Consider the following 23,430-nt stretch of genomic DNA (forward strand, 5'->3'; position numbering starts at 1 on the left):
GGAAGCTCATGGAGCAGATTATCTTGAGGGTCATCATGCGGCACTTGCAGGGCGAGCAGGCGATCAGGCCCAGTCAGCATGGGTTTATGAAAGGCAGGTCCTGCTTGACGAACCTGATCTCCTTCTATGACCAAGTGACGCGCTTGGTGGATGAGGGAAAGGCTGTGGATGTGGTCTACCTTGACCTCAGTAAGGCTTTTGACACCGTTCCCCACAACATTCTCCTCAAGAAACTGGCTGCTCGGGGCTTGGACTGGCGTACGCTTCGCTGGGTTAGAAACTGGCTGGATGGCCGGGCCCAGAGAGTTGTGGTGAATGGAGTCAAATCCAGTTGGAGGCCGGTCACTAGTGGAGTCCCCCAGGGCTCGGTACTGGGGCCGGTCCTCTTTAATATCTTTATCGATGATCTGGATGAGGGCGTCCAGTGCACCCTCAGTAAGTTTGCAGATGACACCAAGCTAAGTGCGTGTGTCGATCTGCTCGAGGGCAGGAAGGCTCTGCAGGAGGATCTGGATAGGCTGGAGCGATGGGCTGAGGTCAACTGCATGAAGTTCAACAAGGCCAAGTGCCGGGTCCTGCACCTGGGCTGCAACAACCCCAAGCAGAGCTACAGGCTGGGAGATGAGTGGCTGGAAAGCTGCCTGGCCGAGAAGGACCTGGGAGTATTGGTGGATAGTCGGCTGAATATGAGCCAGCAGTGTGCTCAGGTGGCCAAGAAGGCCAACGGCATCCTGGCCTGTATAAGAAGCAGTGTGGCCAGCAGGTCGAGGGAAGTGATTGTGCCCCTGTACTCGGCTCTGGTGAGGCCGCACCTCGAGTACTGTGTTCAGTTTTGGGCCCCTCGCTACAGGAAGGACATGGACGTGCTCGAGCGAGTCCAGAGAAGGGCGACCAAGCTGGTGAGGGGTCTGGAGAACAAGTCTTACGAGGAGCGGCTGAGGGAGCTGGGCTTGTTCAGCCTGGAGAAGAGGAGGCTCAGGGGCGACCTCATCGCTCTCTACAGTTACCTTAAAGGAGGCTGTAGAGAGGTGGGGGTTGGTCTATTCTCCCACGTGCCTAGTGACAGGACGAGGGGGAATGGGCTAAAGTTGCGACAGGGGAGTTTTAGGTTGGATGTTAGGAAGTACTTCTTTACTGAAAGGGTTATTATGTATTGGAACGGGCTGCCCAGGGAGGTGGTGGAGTCACCATCCCTGGAGGTCTTTAAAAGACGTTTAGATGTAGAGCTTAGGGATATGGTTTAGTGGAGTACTTAGTGTTAGGTCGGAGGTTGGACTCGATGATCTTGAGGTCTCTTCCAACCTAGAGAAATCTGTGAATCTGTGAATCTGTGAAAATGCTAGTGACACATAAACATGGCATTGCTACAACACTTTTAGAGACATTACCAAAGATTTGCTATTTGCTCACTTCTGTCTGTCCCTGACTTAAAATAAAACTGTATGTCTTCAGGGAAATCTATAAACACTCTGCAAATATTTCAGAAGTATGTTCTACAAAACTGTCCTGTGTTCAGGCATTAATTAAAGTGTATTTCCCTCAAACTCATTTAGTAAATAATACTGAAAAACTTGTGACCATAGTTACATAGTAGCAGATCAAAGAAAGCACAGGCCTGGATAACATATTGTTTTTTGTTATTATTTATTTTTTCCTAAAGGAAAAGTTTTTGGAGGGTTTAGGAAATGGAAAGTAAAAGATTTTGTTTCAATATTTTCTATTTTCTATGATGTTGTAACTAAAACTGATGCACATATCTCAAACTGAATAAACTGGTTGTTAACATACCTGTCACTTGCAGTATCAGTAAGTGGGAGTTGTTTTTTTTTTAAATTGTTAGCATTAAAAAAATGCAACAATTTTAACTGAAAGCTCCTTCAAAACTAAAACTCACATGTTGCTGTTCTATACCTAACAGGCATAACACAACATGACTGCCAACACTACAAGTTCTTAAATCTAAGTATATTTCCACTGTGCTTATCTGCAACATTACAAGTTATGATCCACCAACACCATATGCTGATGTGAATTAAAAAACAAACAAAACTTTATTCAGACCAAACTGAAACCACAATTCTAATAATTTACAGTAACAATTTCAATGCATAATTTAAGAAGATTACTGATTTTTCACATCTTTTTCCTCTGTACATTCATTCTCCTGTGTACATACTTTACATAGCAGCATCATTATAACTTCCCAACTGGGATTAGAATACAAACAGTCTGAGCCACAACTAGTGCAACTTCTTTGGTTCAAGGTGATCAACTCCTTCTTCAAAGACTTCATAAATTTCTTCCATAGCATGCATGCTACTTCCATAAATCCATGAATTAGAAGTCTTTTCTTTAAATTTCAGGCTCCCATTGAGTAATCTGTCCAATTTCAAGATAAGAATTCATCTGATAATCATTAACAATCAAGAAGCTGCACAACATTCTCTAAGCATTTTAAGTAGTAGGCATTTAGCTCATTCCCTTCTGGCTGTGGAGTAGCTAAAAAAAAGGAAAAAAAACAAGATGTGAACTTCTCACTGATTCTGAATATGAAATGATTTTTTTTTCAAAGATCATATCAAACACCTTGCTAGAATTCATCGTATTTTATAAGTATATCCACTATGTTATGAGTAGAAAATTTAGTAAAAGTACTTTATGTTGCAAAGTCTGTTTGTTGTTGTTGTTGTTTGCTTTTAAAAGGCTGTAATTAACGACATTTCCAAGACCTCATTCAGTTGTAACAAAAAAAAGTGAAAAATGCCTTTTGATTCTTCTGTGTTACAATAAGGTAATCCCCTGTTTTTGCTAAAACTTGTCCTTGGGAAAGGCAAAGTATGAAATGAAAAAGACCAAAAGGCATGTTGAAAAATTTATTCATTTGTACTTAGAAGAACAATCTACCATTTTAGCCATTTTTATACCATTTTAAACCATTTTGGTATATGAAACATTGCATTATATTATTGATATTGCACATACATATATTGCATGTATATTGATGGTTGACTTAGTGAAGGATGAATTTGAAATGGCACAATGATGAAATCAATGGATTACAATAGCATAGGACGAACTATCATGATCTGTTCTATGATCTACTTATTATGATACTGTCAAGTAGTGCTCAATGTAAGCAGAAATTTTATGACAATTCTGTCTTGCAAAATACTATGGGAACTTGGTATTACAAGCCTCTGCACTGATGAACCTATTTGATTAGGAATATAGAGCAAATGAAATCAGTAGGAAAACATTGGCTCAAAATGAAACTTTGCATGTGTTTCTAAGATCAGAGCCTGATGTGATTATTACCTACTAAAGCTGCAACGCCAGACCAATGTTTGAAAATCATTTCAAAATGAATGCTCTTGAGCTGAAGATAGCAATCTATCATATAAAAGCTATTCAAACTATAGTTATCTTCAGTTACTTGAGGAAAATACTCAAGCTTTCAACTAACTCATGGTACAGTATTTTAAGACTGGCACAATGATCTGTTCTGATCCCTTATCTATGTAGCTGAATCAAGTCAATTTGAGAACTGTTAAGCAAAGTATATGCTAGATGAAGACTTTCTTTTCACTAAAGTTTAAGAACTAACAAAGAAGCATCGCATGTAACGAAGAAAGCATTTTGCTGCAAACCAAATCAGACCTGTTCTTACAAACTAACCTGAGATTTAAAATTTAAAATTTGTTAACCATTTTACTATATCTGTACTTGAAAGATGCCTAGCTAAAAATCATCTGTACTCATGATTTTAGAGATGAAAGTATCCCCTCAAAATCTTATAGGAAAACAAAAAAAAAAGTCATGAAGATATAAATTAAAATGCATTAGTGAGTTACTTGATGGAAAAATACATAATTGACATTAGTCGAAATTTAAACTTACTCTTCACTACAGAATAAGCCTCATCTATTTTTCTCCTTATTGATGGATTCTTCAGAGTCACTTTTGCCTGCAGCACACACAAACAAAATAAAATGACTTGATTTTTCCCCCCCATGTTAACACTTTAACAGCAAAGTTAACTCCTTTGTTTTCAACTAGAAAATGACAGTAATTAAGAATATGAAATGCTGGAATTTTAGAATTAGCAAATGACTTTGTCATCATCCAGAATGCATTTATGTAAGCAGTCTGAAATCACACAGGACAAGTTACTTATTATGTTGTTCAACCCCCCAGCCCAAGCACCTATGTTATTAACATAAGAAAATGGAATTGCTGGTGTAAGCTTTATTTTTTCTTTATTTCAAGGTTGCCATGTATAACAGTAAGATTACATTTTTTCAAGTATTTCTCAAATACTAACCTTCTGATAGTTGTGAAGCAAAGCCCAAAGTGAAGCTGCTCCTATTCTCTGAACTGCTTCACTATCACTTTCCAAACAGGTAGACAGCACTGCAATAGCCTTATCTAATGAGATAAAAACAAAACAAAAACAACCCTCGTCTAGAAAATATCATCAAATATACACATCTCTGTATTTTTATCCTTGGAGAGCACTTATTTCTATGACAAGTATTGGTATGGCAGAAGAATTAAAGTTATATTATCAGACTGATTAAATTTAAATATGCTCACAAAATTGAAATTAGTGTTTAAAAACACAAAAACAAAAACAATGCTAAAAAATAAGCAATTGGTAATAAAACATGCACACGTTATGCACAGCCATCAGATATGCACTGGAACTGAGGAAGCCATAAAACCTTTTTATAACTCCCAGTATCCACAACTTGAGCCATATCAGGATAGAAATTAAGATGTTTCTATTTTCCGTAGTAATTACTACATAGGTGATTTCTAACTGATGAGAAATATTTTAACCCTACAGTAGGCACCTTAATATTCTAGCCTGACTCTGAAACCTTCAAGTCTCTTCAAGTCAGATTGTTCACTTCACAAAATTCACAGATAATGTATGTGAATAATGTACGCTTAATTAAGGCAGCAAATCAGCATTGCAGGGGAAAAAATGACAAGGATGGACACTATAAAAGACCTGCTGAGTAGTTATAAGGAAGACAGAAGCATTCTCTCTGCAATTAAATGGGAGAAAGAAACATGCTCTTTACAAGCAACTGAGAAAAGTTCTGTCCATGTTGTTACATTAAACATATACGTCATGATCATAACTTCGCCATTATTATAAACAGTTTCAGCACATGCCAAAACAAAAAAGTTTGTCTCAACAGCCATGATTTGCAGGAACTAATACGGTTTTGTCCAACAAAGTTATGAAAACCCATGGTAGAAATATTTAAAAATAATTATACATTGTTTCAGACAATGACACATGGAATCTCCCTCTAAAAAACTAGCTGTTTGAGAAAACTGTAAAAATACTTTAATTGTAAAAATAACTGTTAACTGTAAAAATACTTTAATTCATGTTGTATTACTATATTCAAATGTTCAGTCTCATGATATTTTTTAAATCTGTTTTGCTTTTCTTTTTGTTACAAATTCTTATTTTTAAGAGTATTTCTGACAAAAATAGCAGTTCTATAAGAACTTCTATGAAAATCATTTTAATATTATTTAGAAAGGCATTTCTATAAAGTTCTTGGTCAGCAACACAAATTACAATGAAAACATGGTATTTTTGAAGATATAACATTTTCTAATAGCTTAAATACCCTTTAGGCACTTACCATTAGCTAATATTTTGGGTTTATTTGCTGGACTAAAACAAATGTTATGTAGAATAAGTAGTGCTATATATTGGCTATTCTTGTGTTTGTTTTTACACATTTCCACGATCTGTTCTATAAAACCATTTATCTTCATAATCATTTGCTGTCCATCTTCTCCAAAAGATATGTTCAGTAGCAGCTTTAGCCAAAGAATACATATGTTACTAGGATTTTTATGACTTCCTTTTGGTAATGAAAGGGACAAAAAGTTCTGCAGGAAGTTACTCTGTCAGAAGGAAGAAAAAAGATATTAGGATATATAGTATTCCATGGTTTCTTCACTAATGTTTGACCTTCCAATCTGTATGCTTGATCAAAACCTAGTACTAATGTTTTTATTTATATAGTTTTATTTATATATAAATATATAAACATTTTAATATATATAAACATGTATGTGTTATATATTGTTTTATATATAACTTTATACTTTAAAGAATCCACATCTTGGTTAAAAAGTTAATATGGTATATGTAATCATTTATGTAGTAGATACTTAAAAGTTGGACCAACACAATACATGTATTTGAAGTACAATTTCCACCACTACATAAGCATTTTACTTTCTGCTTACTGTTTTTGCCCCCAAACGAGCCAGAAGCAATTTAACTGAATCAATGCAGTATTTATCTAATGTGTTCTTGATTCCTTACTTATATGAACAAGTGTTAAATGTATAGTATCCTCCCCTTCATAGACAATGAGGGGGCATTCGGAGGAATGTCTGATATGCCAGGGGGCCATATCGACATCCAGGGGGACCTCAACAAGCTGGAGTAATGGGCTGACAAGTATCTCAAAGTTCAACAAGGAGAAGAATGTAGGGAGGAACAAACCCAGTACGTGCTGGGGGCCATCCAGCTGAAAAGCAGCTTTGCAGAAAAGGACCTGGGAGTCCTGGTGGACACCAAGCTGAACATGAAAGACATCGAGGCTCTGGACGTGTCCAGAGAAGGGCTACGAAGCTGGTGAAGGGCCTGGAACACAAGTCCTATGAGGAACAGCTAAGGGAACTGGGGTTGTTTAGTCTGGAGAAGAGGCTCAGGGGAGACCTTATCACTCTCTACAAGTACCTGAAAGGAAGGTGTGGGGAGCTGGGGGTCGACCTCTTCTTGCAGATTACTAGAGATAGGACTAGACAGAATGGACTCAAAGTTGTGCCAGGGGAAGTTCAGGTTGGAAATTAGGCGAAACTTATTCTCAGTAAGAGCGGTTAGGCATTCGAATGGGTTGCCCAGGGAGGTGGTGGAGTCACTGTCCCCAGGGGGGGTTTAAGAAAAGGTTGGATGTGATGCTTAGGGACATGGTTTAGTGGGCAATATTGGTGGTAGGGGGATGGTTGGACTAGATGATCTTGGACCTTAACGATTCTATGATCCTATGAGTCAGCAATGCGCCCTTTCCACAAAGAAGGCTAAAGGTATACTGGGCTACATTAGGCAACGTATTTCCAGCAGGTGGAGAGGTGATCCTTTCACTCTAGTCAGTAATTGTGAGGCTGGAGTACCAATTCTGCCCCTTACCCAGCACATGAGAGACATGAGCATACTGGAGAGTCCAACAATGGGCCACAAAGACGATTAAGGGACTAGAGCATGTCACATATGGGGAAAGGCTGAAAGAGATGGGACAGTTTAGCTTTGATCACAAGACACTCCATATTGAAGTATGAGGGTTTATTAAGAAAAAGAAAGTGCATATATGACATTGTGAAAAATCAGTAAATATTACGTACCTTCTGAATAATGCCTTTACAGTCATGAGACAAAGCAAGGTTAGAAAGAAGACTGAAGAGCACCTGCTGAAATGGGCTGTTATCATTTGATACTTGGGAAGCCAATTTCAAGATGTTATACATTAATGAACTGCCAGCTGCACTTCGTACAGAAAGTGATGACTGTCCACCACTGACCCAACAAAGTGAAGTACAACCTTAAGGAAATTAAACATTTATCAGATGAGGAATGTACATATACATTAAAAAAAAAAAGCTATCTAAAGAGTGGCTTAACAGCTCAAAGATCAAGCTGTGACTTTTAAAAGGAGTGGTTTTTTGTTTTGTTTTTTAATTCCTTTGAACCATAGTGAAGTCAATGGGATGTGCTTTGAATAGAAAAGTGACTCAAATGGAGCACTTTACAGGAATAGCAGTCTACTGTTCTAGAATCTAAGAGTTTATTCTGCTGTTAAAAAAAGCCATTGTTCTGTCTCGGAATGTATCCTGGTACATTATATCCAAGGCATTAAAAAATTATGTGACATAAGAATCCAAAGTGACCTTCTGAAACTGGTTCACAAATCGCGTCTGTATACTCTGAAACTTTTATTTTCTTAAAGTACTTTTCTGAGAAATGAGTGTTGTCCGCAGCTACCATTACTTTGTACCACAGTACCAAGCAAAATACTATGCTACAGGACTACAAGCTCAAATTAGCACAGCAGCAGGGAACAAGTAAGTTGCCAATACAATGTTTATGCATGAATGTGCATGTATACATTTTAATTTAGTGGTATTTGCCAACTGCAACTGTGGTTAATTATTTACATGGCAAAAGTAAATAAAAACAAAACAGTCTTTAACCATTACAAACATCTGCATCATTTATTTGACTGCACTAAGGGAAAGCAGTTAATCAGCTCAAAGTAGATGAGTAAGTTTGGGTCACCTCAAAAATCAACAACTATGAACAGAAAGAGAAAACATTATTTATCCAAAACCTTATTAGCAAGAAGAATACAAATACCACCCAGAGGCAGAGGAACAAGAAAGACCATCAGAACTTTAAGCTTGATTTCTGGTATATCACAGAGCCTTATATTCCCTGCTTTTAAATCTATATCCTGTGGGTGGCTATTATATGCATGTATTTCTTAAATCCATATTAAAAAAAAAAAACCAATACCTCATTATGAAAAAATACATTACAAACTGATTTGAGGTCTGGAGACATTAACTTAAAAAGAATATAAAAATGTTCAGATACGTTCAGTTAGTATATTTTAACTAAGCTAATTCTTAAAGGTGTGTTGATAGGGAGAAAACAACATATTTATATGGCTCTCTTCAAGCCACAAGCAAATTGTTATCTGAGTCAATAAACCAGGATATGGAATGAGGCTTCTAGTAGCGGGGATAATTACTCTGAGAATTTCCTCAAATGAAGAAAAAAATCTTTACACAAAATATACTTTCATCAAACACAAGTTAACTGAGCCCAATATATAAATAGAAGAAATATAACATGGAATTAAATTAGAATTTTGAATAATTCAAAACCAGAATCTTCTCAATAAGGGCTTAGATACAAAGCGTATAAAGTACTGATATACTGTTCTCTACGATACAATTCCCAAAGTTGTATTTCTACAGTATACTATTCAGTTTGGTAGGACTTTCAGAGTAACCCTCAAATATGGTTTGAATTAAATGTTATTTAATACTTTAACACAATTATATTCTTGTTAAAACCAACAGAGTGAAATGGGATCTGAGCAAAAGTCTTGAATGTATTAAAATCAAAACTGTTGATGTACTTTGATGGACCAGACCAGTGCTTTTATACTCTGCTGTTATGGTAGAAATTGACAAATTGACATTCTTTTCCTTTTATGCTTTTTTCTTTTTTTTTTTTAATGCTATCCTAATTATTCTTTCAAAATATGTTGATGTATTACATCACAGAATGACTCTCATACCTGCAGGATAGTTTGCAGTGTAGACACAAAGCAAATGCAGAGCAATTTCCATTGATGAGTCATCTATTAAAAACCATGGCCATAGCAAATTCAGAACAGGAACAAGATGAACTTTGAGTGCTGCCATCTATGAGAACATGAGGAAGAATGAAAACTACTATATTATTAAATACTTTGAAGTATAAACAAAGTGAGAAAAGCATTCTTTTTATCTTGTTGAGTCCCATTAGTTTGGTTTAAAGGACTGAACAGAGAGAAGCAAAACCCCACAACATTAATGAAAGGTCCATGATTCCAACAAGACATTTATAGCATTTATATTGTTCAGTTGTTCATACTTCAACTTCTTCAGTGAATACCTTGAAATTATTTTTAGTGATATATATGCTTACACTTTATAAACCATATAGTATTATAGCATCTCTTAGTATTAAAATATTTTGGCAGCAAGTTCTCAGGTATATATCCATATTTTTGTTTCAGTTCAGCTTCGTAATATATGGTTACTGAATATTATTTGCTAGCAATTAAATTTAGTGCTCTGGAGAATTACATCAGTAAGCCAAACTTGTCTAGAACCACTGTAAAATGTTTTAATTACTGAGAGACATGCAGATAAAAGTAAAGATTTATTCACTCCAGCTGTGATTGTTGAAGAGCTACCTATTCTAGAGTTTTATTCTACTCCAATTAAACTAACTGGAACTCAAAAAGCATGGAAATAGAAGAATGCAGTTCTACAGAGCAAATAATAGAAAACTTCAATTATTAACAACGTCCTTCTTTCCTTCAAGAAAATGTCTCTGCAGATTCTTGACGAAAACAGGAAAAATGCTCAACAATAATCTCATCTATTTTTTTTCCTTTGTGTAAAGGTAAAGTTCTTGATTCTAGAAAGGAAAAGTTGCATCAGTGTAGCCAAAGCACTGATATATGGGAACCTTAGGGATAAGCAAATGTCTGATGCAGGCCCATAATTTACATGGTGTTCTGTATACAAAAAGGGGACTAACACATGCCTTCAAGAGGGGCACTTCTGGAAGGAATTACTTACTTTGCATTCTTCATTCTGAAAGAGGCAGTTTCTAAGGAGCTGCATAGCACATCTTAACTGCTTGTTAAGGCTATCCTCCTATTTAGAGAAAAATACTTGAAGATCACCAACACAAACAGAATTCATTTTGTGCAATGAAGGAAACATATTTCAATGGAGCAGTGCAAATCTAAGGTATCAATGTTCAGGTCACATATCTTCCACAGAGTTTCGTTCTGATTTCAGGTCAGATTAATCTCAGCTATCTTAAAACACTTATACTAAAGACATTTACAGCAAGTTACTTGGACACCTCCTCCTGTCTCTTTATAACTCACATTAATTCTAGGGGAACTGACCAGGCCAAATGCAGAGATCTGTAATGTAGAGCTCCATTTCTGTTACAACTAATGTAGAATTGGAGGGAATGCTTTCTGTGTTCGATTTGTTCCATCCTAAAGAAGACATCTAAAAAAAAAGTCAGATGAATCACTTCCTAAAAGAACCTATTTTTCTTCCCTAAACAAGATAAAACAAGGATAAAAACAAGGATAAACCAACTCTATCTTGCAGATCTCTGTATTTGGTCAGACCGACACATCCTTATATTCCCTCTGTCTTAGCTCCCTATCCTTAACACAGGAAAGTTTCCAACCTGATAAGAACAGTACAAAGATAAATACAGACCTTTGGACAGTGAGGTACTATACAGACATTCAAGTATTCAAGTGAACAAAATATCTATCCTCATGGTACTGCTCTGACACTAAAAGACTAATGATGGCTGACCTCTAACTTCTACAAGGTTGATACACAAAACCACTTCTGAAAGATGATCTAATTCCAGTAAGCTTGTTCAATCCAGAAGACTATTTCTGTTTTATTAAGTATAAAGGAAAGAAGAGGTAAAGTAGGATTCATGCTTAGTCTCCAATATGGTGAAGAAACTGCTTACTTATAAATCATACCACGTAAAATTGTTGACAGTCAAAACAAAAGAAATATATACGTCATCATTACAAACACATTTATGAGTGGTGTGTCTCATTTTTAAATAAACAAGATGCTAATTCAAAAAATTCCTTCAAGAACATAACTCTGGGTGTGAGAGCAAGTTGATGAAATAATCAAGTTTGCAAAAGCTCCATACTCAGGGACTCTTAAAGAAGCCCTATTATCCAGAACCACCACAAGTTGTCATTTACTCTGACTCACCTGTGACAGCTACCAACAGTATCCATGTCAATGAAAAAAAAAAAGGGGCTGAGAAGTGCCATATTATGTCAGGGTGGGTTTTGTTTGTTTGGCTAGTTGTTTTTGTTTGTTTGTTTTTTTGTGTTACCTTTTTTCTCTGTGCTTTCCCAGGCTTTAGAGAATCCAAATTCAGCTGTGCATGAATATGTTTCATCTGTTCTATACAATTGTCAACCAGGTCAACTGGAAGACAAAAATCATTAATATTTAGAAGATCATTCATAATCAAAGGAATTCAAAATACCCTTTAAAATATGAAGTTTCAAAACTATTGAAAAGAAAACAATAATAAAAAACTAAGAGGATGGGTTACTAACATCATCTGGCAATATGACAATGGCCATTATGGAACATAAAATATCTTGCTTGCAATGATCTTGATTGCTGTTACCCTCCTGAATTGAAATTTAAGGATTCAGTTCTACAAATTCTGTAACTTATAGTATATTATCTTTATATCAGAAAATAACTACTACAGTTTCTGAGATGGATTGTGTCTAGTAGAATGATCTCAAGAACCAAAAATATATTTAGGTCCTCTTGCAACACATTCCTGTGAGAGGAATGTCCAAAGGAGGGACTGATAAAATGGAAGGGGGAGGGTGATTTTTGACGAATTCTTTTTATGATCTTTTTCAAAATACTCCTAGCTCTGTATTAGTTACAAGTCGCTGAAACAAGACAGACAGTTGTCAAAGATGGAGACTGTTAGGCTAGCATATGAAAATGAATTGGGAAGAAGAGGATAACAGATCAATTCTTCAGCTTATTTTCAACAATGCTGCACAGAAGACTAAAATTTCAAAAGGTTAGGGCATGCATTTATCTCACTTAAGTCTTTCCCCACCACAGTAGATTTGCTATATCCAAGGTGAGACAAAGAAAAGCAAATGTTCAATTGACTCCAAGTGAAAAATGTTAATTTATTAGCATCTAGAGTTCCTTAAGTTATTTCAAGATCATTACATCATGGGATAATTCACGTTGGACAGGATAGCCTCCAGAGGTCGTGTAGACCAACATCCTGATCAAAGCACAATCAGCTCTATCAAACAAGGTTTACTTGGCCCCTCATTCAGTTAGCTCTTGAAAATCTTTAAGGACAGAGGCCATGTAATATGTCTGGGCAACCTGTTCCACTACTTGACTGCCCTCAAACTGAAAAATTTGCTTTATGGACAGTCTGAATCTCTTTCATTTCAATTTACGCCCATTATCTCTCATCTTTCAATACCATGCACTACTGTGGAAATCTGTCTTCTTCACAACCTCATACATACTACTGGCAGGTTGCTATTAGGTCCCCCTCACAGCCTCATTTTGTTCAGGTTTAACAAAGCCAATTGCCTCAGTCTCTCCTCCGAGGCTCCAGACCCAGACCACCTTGGTGGCCACCTACTGAATTTGCTCCAGTTTGATGATATCTTTCTTGTACTGGGAAAAATCTGGATACATTATTCCTGATTTGGCCTAGCAAGTGCTAAGTAGAAGGAGATAATACTTTCCCTTAATTTACTCTCTGTGCTCCTGCTACTGCAGCTCAAGATGCTATGCTGTCAGTCTTCTCACATTCAACTTGCTGCCTACCAAGACCTCAAGGTCCTTTTCAGTTGCCCAGTCAAGCTGTACTGTTGCTGCTCTCTGGGTGCAGGACTTTGCATTTGTACATTTAAAAGAAGTCCTTAAGACATCTTCTTTAAATATAAGCTAAGCTAAGCTATTTCAGTGCAATCTGGGTTTAAAGGACCAACAAACCAACAGAGAGATAGAAGTAACTAGAAAGCACCCAGGACAAAATACACACTTGTGCTGATCAAGAGATATTAAATGTACGGTACAAAAGAAATGCAAATTAACTGGTCTCCCCTGCATTCTGGTAGACTCAAAAAGTCTCTTTTTAGAGGTGTTTGTTTTATGACTGTAAAAACCTTAGGCATGGAAGATGTTGCACTGCAAGAGAAGGTTCTATTTAAACTGCAAAATGGGAAGAAAGAAACAAAGAGGCACAAAAGAATGAAACCGAAAAAGTATTTTGTTGTCTAGGTATGGACAGAACTGAGAACACAGGGCATGCCTTCACCAACAAACCTCTATTGGCATAAAGTTAAATAAGAAATGGAAGAATTCTTTAAGACACTCCTAGTGTGAAGACATCTCCAGTTTTGAATGGATGGATATGCTGCTAGCTGTAAAAGCTCACAGCACTTCTCATTCTAACATATAACAATATTTTAACCATGAATTTTTGGACTGGACAAAACAAAATATTATCTGTAGCTGAAAGTTTTAATTATTAATAAAATTTCTCCATTAAAATATACAAAAAATTTCTCTGAAAACTAGGTCTTTTATTTTGACAAAGGACATTATAATTTAAAAACTGAGAAATTTGATTTATAAAGCATTTAACACACATTTTTAAATGCTTACCTTCTAAAGCACATTTCTGGGCGTTTTTACTGACAGCCAACAGAGACAGCAATGCACTTACAGCAACTTCCTTCAGCACATCTTTTGAAGATTTCCTTTCACAGACCTACAAATAAAGCAATTTCATCACCATAATGAAAAAGTGATCACATTAAAAGTAGTATTCATAACATAAATATGTTACCAGAGTCTATATGCTCATTCTGATGATTCACCACTATATTCCTATCTGGAATTCTCCCTTCTCTACATTCATGTTTATAGTTTATTTACATTGAAGTGTTTCATTATTTTCTCTACGTAAAAGAGATGAGAGAGTGATGGAAAGGGAAAATATTTCTGAGCCCACTCCTTTTATTCTTTTCTTAACATGCTACTTTCCTAAAGCCTTGATACTGGCATTCCACAGACCATTTCTAATATTCAGGAATACTATTACAGACAACTTACTGACATACTTCAGTGCAATTTGACTTCCCTTCAACAGAATGAGAAGGAACATTACGTATCAGTGAAATTAGAGTAAAAATATCATTGACCCAGATAATTTTAAAATACTCTTCCAACAGGATAAAAATGGCAGCTTATTTTTGTACCCCTTATCTTTGTCTTTGTGATTACCTTGCATTTCTAATAATGTAAATATAAACTCTATACTTTCAAAGGAATATATTTGGAGTCATATAACAAGAGATTTAAAAAGACTGAGAGCTGTCTGTGCTTTATATATTATCTACTGGAGAATTTTATCTGTCTAGCAATTTTCCCCAAAAATATGTTTCCCATGTAAATGAAAATGGTATATACTGTAATCAGAAGAATATAGTAAAGTTGGAACTGATGCTGGATTATGGCAAAGGAAAAATATATTTTGAAGTTAGCCTAAAATGCAGCATCCAAATAAAAGCTTACTTCAGACAGAAATTTTGTAAGTACCTAACCATAGGACTACCTAAATTTTACACTGCTACACGTACATCACATATTCAACCTCTTATTAGCCTCTGTCCTCTAACTAGTAATTGCCTAATATATTTGTCAAATTTTAAGATGCAATAAAATATCAGTGTTTTCCCTAGAGTTATCACTTACTGATGTGTTCAGTGCCACCACAGAACTAAAAATGTCAAGAGATAAGGACTAGTATGTTAATGACTTGAAAAAGAAGACATTTCAATATAGACAACTGACAGAAAATTAGATCAACAAAGCATGGACATGGGACTTCTGTGATTTAGTCATTCAGAACCTTTCAGCCTGTTAAATTGCTACTTGTTTATATATATTTTTAAATGAATATTATAATCATTAAGTAAAAATGAAACAAAACAAAAATAAAACAACAAAACGTATTTCCCCATCAGTCTCTTGGGTGTTTTCCTTTGATTAAAATACTATGTGGTCAGTTAGAACTGATTAAATAACTATGCTTGGTTGTACTACATTTGTGTGTATATACATATATACGTACGTTTATTTATATTTTTTAAGTTTCCATTTTGTCTATTTTCTAAATTTTACCCTAAAATCTAGCAAAAAGTCCATCCTTTTTTGAAGCATATTCTTTTTTTTTATTTTCCTTACTCTGCAATTAAGATTTGCAGATTATAATAAAAAGGATAATTTATGTCAATCATAGGGAACACAAATAATTAATAATTAATTGATGACTACCTACTAGATGAGTGGAAAAAACAGCTATATGTAAACTCATGACACCTTCAAATAGCACATCCTGTGGTTTTAGCTTATTAATATTATGGCATTATGCTTAAAAATTCCCATTCACATCCTTTTTTATGTTAGTTAATTATTTGCTTGAGTGCTTCTCTTTGACCATATTTACCGTCACTGATTATATTAATAGCTTACTTTACATACTATAGCCTCCTATTTCAACTGTTTCTCAATGACCACCATGTGAAAAATAAACGAGTAAATGTAACTAAAATGTATATTCTCTGCTCTTCAGAAAACTGAAGCTGCTTCTTTCCTAATTCTGTTCTTTTTGAGGATCATAGCAGATATATACCCCTTCATGTAATATAAGAATGGGTTATCTTTTCAGCTCTTATTTGAGGTTATTCTACAAGAATTCAGCAACCATAGGAAGAGAGCAGATGAGATGATACTAAGACAACATTATATTGGTCATACTATGTATCATAAACACGTATCAATTGATACATACTCAACACACAATATTTTACATAGCAAAATAGGTCTAAACGTGATGATAAAAAAAAGTTAAGAAAGTGACTCCAGAACACTAGAAATTGAGAGTTACGTTAGGTTTTATGAAACTTGTGTCTTGTAGTCAAACACTACTGAACTATATAAAATAAATAAATAAATAAATAAATAAATAATAAATAAAAAGCATTGGTAAATGGAAGTGTTTCAGTTTCAGCAAATGTTTTAGTATGTTTACTCATGGATCAATGTTATTGTTACAGTGACAAACTGCACATATTTTAAAGGACAATGAGTACAGAGACAGAATTGATGATGTGAGGGAAGATGGACATAAATTTCATATACAACTTGTGTTATTGCTAAGTAATGGAAGATTTTAATTTTTACCTCCATTTATTTACAGACTGTTATTTTGGGCAGTACAAAAAAAGTATAAATAAAAATAATGAGATTACTGTAGGAAAGAGAATATTCAGAATGAGTATCTTAAAAAACATCTTGTCACCAATATATATTATGCTAGGCAACAAGTTCCTGAGAGACTTAATGAAAATATGCTACCCGGACGACTTAAAACTAGTTTGGAAAAATACAGTAATATTAAGTGTATTTAAGCACAATATTGCTCTTACATTATCTGGGAATGAACTGAAGGGCTTACTGGTTCATTCTGATTCACAATTTTTACAAAGAGTTTGTTAAGAACAATGATGCTGTGATTTACAATGGGGATAATTACAGCTTGAACCTTAAAATCTCATTTAATTTTTGGAAGAACAGGAAGATAGAACACCATATCAGTATTTGATCAGATATATTCTATACAAGAAATATCATCTTCCCTACATAAGACTTCATCCCATCCTGTTGTTGCATAAAAGTAATGGCCAAAGAACTTCCTAGGAGTGGCTTCTTTGCAATTTCTCTAACTTATTACATGAATTTCAAAAATGAGTGTAATAGATATCTCAGGTGAAAGTTGTCTCAGTTCATAACTGGAATCAACTGATTTTTCATTAGACAACAACATTCCTTTAACAAAGTACAAAAAAGCAAAAATATATCCCACAATCACATTATTAAACTTTAAATACCTGAATAATTAATTCAGTAAGTTGAATTACTGATGTTTGACATCCTCCAACGTGATCTAAAAGAAAGCTAACAGTTGAGTTCTGACATATACTCTGTTTATCTTGGAGCTGTCGTCTTCCTTCCTCACTCAAAAGGACAGAGAGGAACTGTAAACTAGCCATAAATAAAGCAGGATATGTGGTTGACAGATGAACACAATCACAAATGGTATCTGAAAGGTTAAATAAAAAAGATTTTTATATTTCATTCTAAGTAACACTTAAATGCTTCAGAACTCAGAAACTTATCAAAGAAAGTACTAGCCAAGAAGCTGCTATATTAGTGTACTACATAAGGAATTCTACAAATTCTACGTATTTTGACAGTAAGTCTTTTTGATACTTAGTCTAAGAAAAAAGTTTGCTCTAGTAGTTTGAATGAATTAATCGTCCTGCATTAACTGGATTATAAAGTTAAAAAAAAAAAAGCAATTGCCATTTGCTAAGTCATTTGTTTTACAATTGTCTGAACTCTCCTCATTTTATTCAAAAGCTTACATTATAGTACTGACAGTACTCATTAGCTGCTTTACGTGAAATTGGATTTGAGTTTACCCCCATCATTTAACATACACCTGGTAGAAATCACAAGCTTGAATGATGCTCATACTTGGGTTTCTCTAAACATATTAGAGAATCTTGGTGACCTTGGAGTCCTCACTAAGCAAGTAATTAACAGAGGAATAATTAAAAAAAAAAAAAGAAAAATACCCACCCACAAACCACATGTATAATAATCTTGAATTGCTGTATCCCTTAGTTTATTTTAAAACTTTTTGCTTTCCTTTTGTGTAAGATAAAACAAAAATACATACACAGGGAAAATAAAAAAGTGCTAATGGATCATTTCAGGCTCTATTTGCTGTAACCGGTTGAGATTTACAGCTAGAATTACTACCCCACATATAAAAACAAGATTTGTGAATTTATATTGCAGTTCAAAAATTAATCTGATGGTATAAGGAAGAGATAAAAAAGTTCATTTGAAAAAGTCAGTCAAACTTTCTGTGTACATTTATGTTTGTAATTTTGGATATACCATTGATAATCATTTAGTAGCATCTAAAGAGGTATGCCTCTTCTATTTATTTAATTATTTTATTAGTTACCAGTAGTTATTACCAATTATGGCTGTACAGTGATTTGCAAGAGCTGCTGTCACAAATGGAAAAGATATTTGGCTATTCTTCCACAATAATGTAGTTAGAAGGTTGAAGAGGTCTACCCATGTGTCACGAAGTACAGATGTTAACTCAGTATCTGCAAAGATAATACAGAAAAATCAAATTATTTACACATGCATACAAATCTGGATAGCTGAAGTGACAACTTTAAATGATACTTAAATAAAGACCTGCTGCTATTTGGCTATACTGGAAACAAAGTTCTTTATTTACCTAGCCCATCTTTACAGCGAATGGAGAGAATAGCGAAGGTATTTCCCAAGAGAGGTTTCAACAGTTCATCCTGGATTACAAGCTGAGAGTCCACTAGTAAACATGATTTCAGAAGCCTGGACACAGATGATAAGTATTGAAGTAGCAATAGTACCTGTTAAATATTTTTAAAATATATGAAATAAAAGCCATACATTTGCACCTTCCGTATTCTTTAATACATTAACTCAATTGATTTATAACATTTTGAATGAATATATACCACTTGAAAGAAAAAATAAGATGCAAACTAAAAATTGTTCTCTTAATATGTACTGTAGTAGATGAAACAAAATTCCTAGTCTTGAAACATGTGTGTAATCAACTTTCTAGTGACAAAGAATAAACTTCCCTGTGAGAAAGTCATGACTTTCATTATGTGTACAGCATGATATTCTCTTGAAGCTCATAAACAAAAACATTAGAATGGTCAATAATATTGACAAATATATGTATATTTCCTGAAAACAGAAACTCAGTTTGAAGCTTAAAAAAATAATAATTTTTTGCAGGAACACTTTTCAGTATATCTGCACTATATCTGCCAGGAACACTTTTTCTTAATGACACGGGTATCTGCCTTTGAACTAAATATTTTGCTAAGTTAAATTTGAGACAAAAGTAGTTCTGTTAGCAACAACCCTTATACATTTTGCATACATCAGAATTAGTTGAGAACTATGCAAGTGTCTGCAGGACTGGAGCCAAAGCAAAGCTGCCAGATTTGTCACAGAAAATAAGTGTCAGTAACTGCATCTGTCTCACACTTCAATTCTGTACAAAGAAATTCTATTACACATTTATTGTAACTGCTCAATTCAATGTGTTTTAAAAATACAAAATTGGTTTTCAGTTGTTTGATGGTTATAGGTATTCTAATACAGAAATTATTTTTTCTATGCTGAACATAGTACTGTTTATTTTCTCTTAAACCTTTTCAAAAACACAGATTCATATGAATATAGCCTATGGCAATATGTCTGGCATATGTTAAGAAATACAGATAACAAACATAACTAACTTCATAATTAAAAAAATAGTAACAAGTACATCTCTAACCTGAGCTTTTACATGTTCTGTATGACATGGATGACCCAGTGGAGCTTTCAATTCCAAGATATATCTCTCAACCAGATTAGCACTTACAAGACTAAAATAAAATCAAGTAAGCTGGTTAGAAATATACTTAAGTAATTAAACATCCTACTAACTTAACACTCTACATCTGAGAACATTTTAAACAGAGCAAAAATAAATTATGTATTTTCTTAAAATAGTCTTTTTTTTTTTTAAATATATCTAGTGCAATAGCAACCATTGTAGCATTAAGCTGTTCCAGAATAGCTAGCATAAATTCCTATTGCTATTATTTCACTGGTTAAAATTCTTTACATTTGATTGCTTATTTTCTTTCTTGTGTAACAATAAACAGCTCTGTAATAGTATAAACTGTATTCAAACAAAATTTTTCCTTAATTGTCGTATGAAGATCAACTGCAAAAGCTCTTTAAAGACTTTAAAAAAATATGCTGCACTTTAGGATTTCCAAGCACTGTCTGCAGATGAAAGAATTTATTATGATGCAAGTAAAAACATGGAATACAATCTGAAGACTATTTTGCAGATGTTCCTTATTTAAAAAAATAGAAACAAAAATAAAAATAAAACAAGCGAACAAAAATATCCCACTACAGTCTCTGATCTTTCCCAAAGCTGTCAAGCATTGCTTACGCTCTTTTAGTGCAACAGACCTTGGCTTACCCTCAAAATATAGTTTTATTCAATTAAAACTAGAAAATCATAAAATTAATCAAAATGATCTGCAATTCTGTCAGATCAATATTCAATATGCTCTGACTACATCAAATACCACTGTGTTAAAAAGAGAAAAAAAAGGTGACTCAATGGTCATCTAGACCAAACATCACATGACCAGTACACAGTAGTCCTGCAGAAACTACACACCACAAATGATATCACCAATATGACTACCTCTCCTATGAAAAAAAAATCCAAATTCTTGCATTGGTTGTATGTCAAAAAAAAAAAAAAAAAAAAACCACTCCAGAAGCAAGAATTGATCAATAACTTTAACAATTTTGCCATAACCATAGATCTCATTTCAAACTTTTCACCGCTATTACATTACTACACTTTGTAGTTCAGCAGTTATTGATCTCACACCTGCTGAGAGCTGTTAGCAAATGTACTTGTTGAAGAGCAATTCCAGTATCTTTTGGTGTAACAATCATCAGATTATGCAGAAGGCTGCAAACAGCTGACAAAAGTGCAGGTGTGACTACAGCACATTGTTTAGACATAACAGATGTGACAGAATCATGTTGACTTGGAGATGCTGTTGTGGTAGTATCACTTCGACCTAAAAGGTGTTTAAACAAAACAAACAAACAAAAGATACAAAATGATGTAGAGTAGTTACAGAAAATAACTTGATTTCTATTTTTCAGAAAATATCCAGGTTTCTTTTACACTTAGAACAGTATATTTTGGAGCAGAAAAAACATCAAATACAGGAAAGTGTTATTTAAAATAGCTCTGAAACAAAATGTTCTTTGTACGGAGTGCCAATAATTGTAAAAGATAAATGCTAACTTTGGAATTATACAAATTTTGTTTTCAATTCTTTCCTTAACAATGTTTTTAAAATCTATCTATTATATATATCTTATTATATACATAAGCTTATTTACATTATATACATTTTATCACTTTACAACTATATTTAAACACACACAAAGCTTTTTTCTGTGTGTACGCACATGCATGTTATGTATATGACAGCTTTATCAAAATCAAATGTTTTAAAAGGGTGACTGTAAGACAGTCTACTTCTGTCAAATCTAAGTCACCCTATTTCCTTTTAAAGATGGTATTTCATGCTTGTCTTCTAATATAACCATTAGAAACATCAATGGTGTATGTTCCAGTAATACACAAGCTTTATACTTATTTACAAATACTGGAATATTGGTAGGCTAAGCAGCAAACATTATGTATTAAAACTCAAAGTTTCACTCACCTTGTGCCGTAAGCCGACTAACTGCAGTTTCAGGAATGAAATTGGTTGAATTTGTTGGGACTGTTGACTGAAGCTCAGTAACACTTTCCAGTGACTGCGATGCAGATAGAATCTAGAAAGCCATAAAAAGGAAACTAGTTGATTCCAGCTTTGATAGAGCAGACTTCCATTTACATTTTGCTTATACAAAGAAACAGAAGTTTTAAAAATTGATCACGGTCAAAATCTATTTGATTACAGTTTTACATATATATATGTATTTATATATATATAAATGTATTAATATACACCAAAAAATCTATATTTATATGCATCCAATGATTGAAACTATTGAAAGATAAGCAATACAAACAGCCTGTAACATTTCAGTTAAAAATTGATCAATGTCCATGGTAGTGGAAATTTCTCCTCTTCATCTCTTTCTTTTTTCCCCATCTAAGTGATTCAATCTATATTTGCATCAAAATAAATAAATAAATAAATAAAGGGTGGGGAAAAGGAAATCAGAAATTATTCTTCCTACCCATTGTATTCTTGCAGCTAGGTTACTTCTTTCCAGGTTTGGCTTTGATTTTCTAGAAGCACTTTGAGCTACTGGAACTCTCTACATAGTATTTTCTCATTCTTTGGAAGGTTTAACCCCATTGCCCCATGCACCATCACTGCCAAATGTTGTCAGGCTTCTACAGGGCTTTGAGCAAACTGCTCTTGGCAGAGAGGGGTGGAACTAGATGGCTTTTAAGGTCCCTTCCAATCCAAACCATTCTATAATTCTATCAGCACATTTTTTTACTTGAGACCACAGTCCCTGTCTGAGCAAAAGGTAGCTAGCTACCTCCATGTTACAGCTCTGTTCTCTCCCCCATTTTTCTCTGTCCTACTACAGTCCATCCTACAGTCTCAAATATTTCTCAGTGTAACACTGTGACACTGAAGCTACAGTAAGATTTGTGATGCATGTCTGAAAACCATGATTTACATATATTTGGGGGACTAGGACTTGCCTGGCAGAGTATTTTTCTTGTTAGCAAAAAGCAGTACCAAATTGCACCAACCAATACAAATTCAAACTTTGTTTAGATATACAACTAAAGAGCATTATTTGCCATTTGAAATGAATTATTTAAAGCTTCATAACTGCAGATTTAAATCATTCTTGAGAATGATTATTATATTAAATCAATCCACCTTGACTTGTTACAATTTCTGCATGCATTTAGCACTGCAATGGCAAGTATTCTAATAAATGACAAATCTTTCTTGAAAAGTACAAATGCAACCTCCAACAGTCCACTTCTGCAACATGTAAAACCCTGAAAGAAGTTACTACTATATAGAGTCATCTTAAAGGTATTATTATGAACTCATAAAGGCCTTCACATGTTAATAAATAACATCACCTACATTGCACAATAAATTCTTTTTGCATCTTGCAAAATTGTCTGAACACTTTCAGCAAACTTTTTTAACCTCTAGGATACAAATCCTGCTGGCACTGCTTTAG

The 23,430-nt window shown here is 34.4% G+C and overlaps 1 protein-coding gene across 4 annotated transcripts in view; it reads right to left on the reverse strand.

Moving 5' to 3' along the window:
- Nucleotides 1-2,028: 2,028 nt before the first annotated feature.
- Nucleotides 2,029-23,430, reverse strand: part of RTTN (rotatin) — an 87,938-nt gene continuing 66,536 nt past the window's right edge. For 2 of the 4 annotated variants that reach the window (XM_083824246.1, XM_083824247.1), the window contains exons 35-49: nucleotides 21,927-22,038; nucleotides 21,071-21,266; nucleotides 19,946-20,036; nucleotides 18,848-19,001; nucleotides 18,573-18,710; nucleotides 17,412-17,623; nucleotides 14,122-14,227; nucleotides 11,780-11,874; nucleotides 10,459-10,536; nucleotides 9,405-9,531; nucleotides 7,444-7,640; nucleotides 5,667-5,934; nucleotides 4,322-4,425; nucleotides 3,898-3,964; nucleotides 2,029-2,499 (exon numbers count right to left, since the gene is read on the reverse strand). In XM_083824246.1, the coding sequence (XP_083680372.1) occupies nucleotides 2,417-2,499; nucleotides 3,898-3,964; nucleotides 4,322-4,425; nucleotides 5,667-5,934; nucleotides 7,444-7,640; nucleotides 9,405-9,531; nucleotides 10,459-10,536; nucleotides 11,780-11,874; nucleotides 14,122-14,227; nucleotides 17,412-17,623; nucleotides 18,573-18,710; nucleotides 18,848-19,001; nucleotides 19,946-20,036; nucleotides 21,071-21,266; nucleotides 21,927-22,038 (2,028 nt within the window). In that variant the 3' untranslated portion in view covers nucleotides 2,029-2,416. Of the gene's footprint in view, nucleotides 2,500-3,897; nucleotides 3,965-4,321; nucleotides 4,426-5,666; nucleotides 5,935-7,231; nucleotides 7,324-7,443; nucleotides 7,641-9,404; nucleotides 9,532-10,458; nucleotides 10,537-11,779; nucleotides 11,875-14,121; nucleotides 14,228-17,411; nucleotides 17,624-18,572; nucleotides 18,711-18,847; nucleotides 19,002-19,945; nucleotides 20,037-21,070; nucleotides 21,267-21,926; nucleotides 22,039-23,430 lie in introns of those variants that run through there. The other 2 variants (XR_014579800.1, XR_014579801.1) reach the window with 2 other exon arrangements.

This window comes from Anser anser (assembly GCF_964211835.1).
Source record: "Anser anser genome assembly, chromosome: 2".
In the NCBI taxonomy this organism is placed as follows: domain Eukaryota; kingdom Metazoa; phylum Chordata; class Aves; order Anseriformes; family Anatidae; genus Anser; species Anser anser.